The 6,723-nt window shown below is 33.6% G+C and overlaps 2 protein-coding genes across 8 annotated transcripts; one reads left to right on the forward strand and one right to left on the reverse strand.

Annotated features, from left to right (window-relative positions):
• Positions 1–348: 348 nt before the first annotated feature.
• On the reverse strand, positions 349–6,017 carry LOC137810933 (Putative methyltransferase family protein). Of its 7 annotated transcripts, XR_016518513.1 has the most exons (9): positions 5,705–6,014; positions 5,508–5,612; positions 5,350–5,436; positions 4,719–4,769; positions 4,382–4,475; positions 4,207–4,291; positions 3,964–4,121; positions 1,068–1,159; positions 349–668 (listed from the first exon to the last, which is right to left on the reverse strand). XR_016518513.1 is itself a non-coding variant. In XM_068612433.2 (8 exons), the coding sequence occupies exons 1-7, from the start codon at positions 5,822–5,824 to the stop codon at positions 3,965–3,967; spliced, it is 699 nt and encodes a 232-aa protein (XP_068468534.1). In that variant the 5' UTR covers positions 5,825–6,017; the 3' UTR covers positions 349–668; position 3,964. The 7 variants fall into 7 exon arrangements, 5 of the variants coding, with proteins under 5 accessions (XP_068468534.1, XP_068468535.1, XP_090154499.1 ...); XR_016518514.1 differs by lacking the exon at positions 5,350–5,436 and having other exon boundaries at positions 5,705–5,913; XM_068612433.2 differs by lacking the exon at positions 1,068–1,159 and having other exon boundaries at positions 5,705–6,017.
• LOC137810932 (peroxidase 64) lies at positions 1,319–3,307 on the forward strand. The gene is made up of 4 exons (XM_068612431.2): positions 1,319–1,651; positions 1,761–1,949; positions 2,091–2,253; positions 2,358–3,307. Exons 1-4 carry the CDS (start codon positions 1,448–1,450, stop codon positions 2,750–2,752), a joined length of 951 nt encoding a protein of 316 aa, XP_068468532.2. The 5' UTR covers positions 1,319–1,447; the 3' UTR covers positions 2,753–3,307.
• Positions 6,018–6,723: the final 706 nt, after the last annotated feature.

Genomic DNA, 6,723 nt, shown 5'->3' on the forward strand with positions numbered 1-6,723 from the left:
ATTTTTATCTATAAATAAATACGTTTATTTTACAATATCAATCCTATATTTATTTTATTTATTCTTAATAAATTCAAAAGAAAAATAGTAAAACATGGCTTAAATTTTCATTCAAATAAATATTCATATTTAGTGTTAATCGTGATTTGAGTATAATGGGGTTCTAGTAAAAGATTAAGAGTACAATTTCTTAGATTTATACAGTTTCAGTAGCCAGTACCAGCAACACCACAGCAACTCTGTATGTATCATCTATTCATCTTTTGACAAACAATCAGCTAATTTACTTACATTTTGAGGCCAAAAGTGCACTACAGACTATTCATTACGTAAATATAGCACAAGTGATTGAATAAGCTACTTTTTCATCTTAAACATTAAAAAAATGGCATTATACTGTTTGCTTTTTACAAATGCACCGGACTGTCTGGACACAAATTAGTACTGTTAATCATAAGATTCCTCTGAACTATAATTCACATAAGCAGGAAAGCTCCTACAATAATAATTGTAGTTTTGATAAGACCTGCCTACCATTATAACCAACAAAGCCTTGCAATGCAAGATTTAGCACTAAAAAGACAAGAATTACGATGGCTCAACCTTAACTACCCCATACATTCCTATATCTGAGGCGCAGTTTCCTTTGCTAGTTACTCCTTTTTGACCTGCCATTTAAAAAAAAGAGATTTGTTTTCAATTAAATGTCTATAAAGAATTGAGATAAACACTTTCTAAAAGAGAAGTTAAAACTCAGAAGAAAGAAACATTAAGTACTTTTCTCACAAATAATGAATAATAGTTTTAAAAAATCATAAATGAGTTTCGCCAAAAAAATAAAGGATACAAACATAACGTTGAAATAGAATAGCGCATGGACAATTGATCACATGGTTGTTGTCCTCAATTTCCGTTAAAAAGTGTAGACTTGATATCTCAAGTGTTTTATGGTAAAATCAAATATTTCACCTTCGACATTAGGACAATATGAGAAGGCCAAGGGCAATGTCATAATCAATGAATCATAATGGTGTATTATGGGGCAGGGGATGAAATTGTGATCTTACCAACCGTACTCTTGAAGAGGCGAGACCATGGAACTATAACTTCAGAGTGGATTTAACATGAATATGTAATTACATTATTCTGATTGAGGGTACTGTGAAAAAAAGTAATAAAAGAGGAACATCACATATCATAAGCCACAGAAAGCTACTATAAAAGTTTAATAACCTTCATTTAGTCCACTGATCATAAAGTGGATTGTCTTTTTGTAACGAGAATGCTTCAACATTACTACTCTTCATTGATAGTACTTAACGAATTGATTTCTTGGGCCACGATATCTCATACAATGATTAACCTCTTTTATCTCTATAAAAACCCATTCCTCCATCGTTAATTTCAACAGCTAAAAGCTAAAAATCATCAAAGTACTCAAATTGGCATGGCTACCATGGTTGCTTTCTTGAACTTGGTCATCATGCTTTCAGTAGTATCTACCGGAAAGTCACTGAGCTTAAACTACTACGAAAATACATGCCCTAAAGTGGAGTGCATTGTTGCCAAGGCAGTGAAGGATGCCACTGCTAAGGACAAAACTGTTCCTGCAGCTCTGCTTCGAATGCACTTCCACGATTGTTTCATTCGGGTAACAGAATTTTGACTCCCTCCTTTCCTCTAGACTGTTTGTTTCTGCTTCATTTGATGTGTCATTAATAAAATCAATTTTTCTTATTTTTTCTCCTATTTTCTTGAAGGGGTGTGATGCCTCCGTGCTGTTAAATTCAAAAGGAAACAGCAAAGCAGAAAAAGATGGGCCACCAAATGTTTCTTTGCATGCATTCTATGTCATTGATGCAGCAAAGAAAGCATTAGAAGCCGCATGCCCTGGTGTGGTCTCTTGCGCTGATATCCTAGCTCTGGCAGCAAGGGATGCAGTTTTTCTGGTAAGTAATCTATTAAAGTACCAAATTTCTCATCAATAAGATTCTAAACAATTGTTATGTTATGTCTTTGAGAATTGATAACTGCAGCTACGGTAAATTGTATTTGCAAGTCTTAACTAATGTTATAAATATATTCTACAGTCTGGAGGACCTACATGGGATGTTTCTAAAGGAAGAAAGGATGGAAGAACATCTAAGGCCAGTGAAACCATACAGTTACCAGCTCCAACCTTCAACTTATCACAACTGCGGCAAAGCTTCTCTCAAAGAGGACTGTCTGGGGAAAACTTAGTAGCTCTGTCAGGTAAGTTCTCCCTAAAGTCAAAACTGCCAAAACTTATCATTTTTCATTTATTTCAATTTATATCTAAATAGTGTTTAGATTAAAATATCTTTTAACTCGTGTAGGGGGGCATACTTTGGGTTTTTCTCACTGCTCATCTTTCCGGAGCAGACTCCACAACTTCAGTGCTACACATGATGTTGACCCTTCATTAAATCCGACATTTGCAGCAAAACTGAAATCAATTTGTCCAGTAAAAAATCAGGCAAAAAAAGCAGGCACCACTATGGACCCTTCTTCAGCAACTTTCGATAATACATATTACAGGTTGATCCTCCAAAATAAAGGCTTGTTTTCTTCTGATCAAGCTTTGCTTGATAACCCAGACACCAAGAATCTGGTTACTAAGTTTGCCACCTCACAAAAGGCTTTTTATCAGGCTTTCGCTGAGTCCATGATCAAAATAAGTAGCATCAACGGGGGACAAGAGGTTAGGAAGGACTGCAGAGTGGTCAATTAAAAAGTTAAATCAATTTAAAAACTGATGTTCCAAACAAGTTATTCAGTATGAAATTGGTGGAACAAATTTCTCAGATGGGCAAGAAAATTGCATTTTTTTCCTCCACAAAAGAAATTGGTATATTTATCTCAAGTTAATAATATCAAGCATGTATTGGGATTTTAATTTAGTAGTTATAAATATCATATTGGTAGTCTTGAGTAATGAGTCAAGCAAGGTTCCACTCGGACAAATGAAGGTATCCCTGCTTAATCAGTTAAGAGAGTCAAGGTAAAATTAAGAGCTCAATTTTGTGAGAATCAAGCCAAACTTGACTCACAAAAGACTATGATTTGGAAATGACAGATATGATTTTCTTCCATAGTAATGCTACTAAATCTTATCATGAATATATCCAATGTAGCCTCAGAAAATTATTCGTGCAGACCGTACTTTTAGGCATAGTTCATGTTTGAGTGTTCACTTTCCCATTTTCATCCCAAAATTATTGTTGGTTGCTAAATGTTGTTTCTGAGATATATATTATTTGGAAATGACAGATGTGATTTTCTTCCATAGTAATGCTACTAAATCTTATCACGAATATATCCAATGTAGCCTCAGATCAGAACATTATTGGTGCAGTACTTTTAGGCATAGTTCATGTTTGAGTGTTCACTTTCCCATTTTCATCCCAAAATTATTGTTGGTTGCTAAATGTTGTTTCTGAGATATAGGATGAAATGTAGCCAAGAATCGCAAAAGAAATTTTTCTTAAATTACCAACTCAATAATTATAAATGGCTTTCAGGCTCTAGCCACTTGACAGCAGTGGAAATATCAACATGTAAACAACCTTTTAATGTGTAATAACACACTAAGTGGTCTTAGAGGTAAATTAAACCTAGCCCATATATATCTCAAAAACATGTTGAAATAAATAACAGTAAAATTTTCAACAACAATTGCCATCCCAGTTCCCATCCACAAAGATTCTTGCCTTATATCATGTCTCAAGATTAAGCAACAGCAAAATAAAAAGAAATGTTTTTTTCTTCATCTAATGTATAGCAGAGAAGTCCATTTTAGGACGCATTTATGTAGCCTGATCATGTCCTAAACAGTTTCTTGACCGTATAGATATGAGATGCAATTTTCTGAAAGCAACAAGAATTTATACAACAGCCGTCTGACCAAAAAAAAGGCAAAATTTATTCACAGTTTTGAGCTACCTCAAGCATTATCTTTCGAGATAAGAGCTACCTCTGCCAATTGAATGTTACCACTTAGTAGTGATGCTTTGTCAGATGGAAGGAAGGAAAACCCGTCAAGAAGTTTCAAACACTTTAAGCCCCATTTTCCCATCAAAAACTCAATAAGGTGATGCCCACTGCAAACAATTAATTAGCTAAACTAAATATTCTGGTTGTAGAGCTACAGCGAAAGTTCAGAGGATCATATGGAATGAAAAGTACCTTCGATTATGGTATGACGTTATAAAAATCGACCCGGGAGAATTTTGGAGCAAGAATGTCACAGTAGCAAAGAGGTCATCAAAGGCTAAATAATATGCAAAAAACAAACTTTAGTCCAATTCAAAGAGGAAGGCGACCCATAAGGGAATAAGTAGTGCAGTCCTTTATTTCTAACCATTTGAATCATACAATACATCGGCCCCTAGAATAAGTGTGGGCTGTAAATTGAATAAGGGTGAATCCCAAACACCCCACGTCAATCCCAACACCTACAAATAGAAGCCAAAACATTTAGAAAACATAAACAACTAACAATATCATAAAATTTCAACATCATGAACACCCCCAAACAAGCATTAAGCTTCCACTCGTTCACCACTTCTGGAAATTCCATGTCACACACAGACTTCCATAATATATACTGAAACATTAACATTCAACCAAGCACATTTTCACCACAGGCTTCATTATCTGGAATATGTTGAAACAATCACTATAAAGAGATAGCTTACATTGCACTCAAGTTTGTTCAAGTCACAAACTCTTCTCATGTTGTCAAGCACCTGCAAGTCAAAAATAAAACATTATGCAGTCAACTGATAATATATCTATTAAATTTCAGGATCCGATCAACAATTTAATCACAAGCTTATAATAATCATATAAGAATGTTGTTAATAAAGAACACAGTCATATTGGCAATTACTTTATTTGTTTAAAAATCACATATATCTTCCATGAAGGACAGTTTATTCAAACTGGATAAGAATCCAATGAACAATAAACCCTAAATCAATCATCACATCTGCATATCCAGCCAGACTCAAAGTTAAACACTTTTAGTCGACCAGGCTTTAGACCCGTACTTTAAAATTGAAAAAATTAATCCTCTTACATTGGAAACATGAGACTTTAGTTCATTCTTTTACATGCTTAAACTAAACTCGACATTCAGTGGTAGTTTTTTTATCACTACAAAGTTTGTAATAAATGACTAAATTCCCATGTTTTCTCAAGTTAAAGAGATTAAATTCCTCAATTTGAAAGTTTAGGAATCAAAAATCAATATTTACCAAAAGTAAAGGGAACAAAAATACGTTTTTTTTTTCAAATAACAATAATTGGACGACATTAATGTAACACCTCTAATCTGGTGGAGTTATCTGTAAGAGTGACACGAGCACCGAGTTTTGCTGCAACCAAGCCAGGCAAGGAAGTTCCAGCACCTAGCTGCATGAATATAATAAGAAAAAACGAAAATAAAGTAGACATAAGCACGAATTTGAAATAATAAGAAGTACCTCAACAACGGTGGCTCCTGAAAACCGATGCTTCTGCTGCCACACGTACTCAGCAAGAACTACGCTGCAGGGCCAGACAAAGAGGCCATAATCTTCCTTCATGTTCTACGTTGAAAGTACAGAAATAACAGAAGAAGAGTAATCGTTAGTTGATTGGGAAATTCATGTCTATGTGGAGATGTTGGGAAGTGAAGAACCTCGATGATGGAGATGGAGAAGCCTGGAGTTTCAGAATCATCGCTGAAACAGTGGCGAGAAACAGTGGTCATGGTGAGAGTGTCATCACACTCTTCATCATCCCAATCTTTCTCTTCCATGCTTCCCACCAAAAGGAGTTAACTGAAACCTCCAAATTTCAGAGGGAATTGGGGGCTTCAAAACCCTTATGAAAAATTATGCTAAACTCAATACAATTCTTGATATTATGATGGTTTTAGAAAAAAAAAATATAATAAACATTAAATTTATATGAAGGTGGCATGTTTATTTAGGTAAGATATAAACAAAACTAAAAGAAAATTAAAAGCATAGATTACAAATAAATAAAAAATCAGTGCTATGTGTTGAGTTTATTTCAATTACAGACATAATATATGTGGATAAGAGATAAATTTAATAACTTAATTGAAATAAATGTAACGAAATATGTATGTAAGGTCTCTCATTACCATCAACATATAGTCTTCTATTTTTTACTTATTTTTTAACATTAGCGACATATGATTTCTTTATCACGACAACCAAACATTTAAATACATTAAATACATGTACTAGTAAAATAATCATTCTCTTTATTCTTATTAAAAATAGGAAGTATCTATTATATATAATAAACTTCTCAAAATTTAGAGAGGTTGATATTTTAAATCATGTGTTTGATATTCTACTTTAGTTAAATATTTAATAAATTATAATATATAAATATATGTAAATCTTATTTTAGTAATTAATTTTGTAGAGTGTTCTGACCTCAAGTCTGTTGGATAGCATCGCTAGTGATGGAAAAGGTCCAAGCTCATGATAAAAAAAGCCCAAACCCAAATACAAGTTCAAGCTTCAGCTCAAGCCCAACAAATAGAAGATCTGGACAAACTAAGCATCATTAGATGTCTTTTTTTTTGTAATTACTTTTGAATATTTTTAGTAGAACATAAAGGAAGGTGTAGATATAGATATAAGATGTGCAAATGTATAAAGCTAAGTCACACCTTCCATG

Source organism: Phaseolus vulgaris, chromosome 2 (genome assembly GCF_051622355.1).
Source record: "Phaseolus vulgaris cultivar YP4 chromosome 2, ASM5162235v1, whole genome shotgun sequence".
Taxonomy (NCBI): Eukaryota; Viridiplantae; Streptophyta; class Magnoliopsida; order Fabales; family Fabaceae; genus Phaseolus; species Phaseolus vulgaris.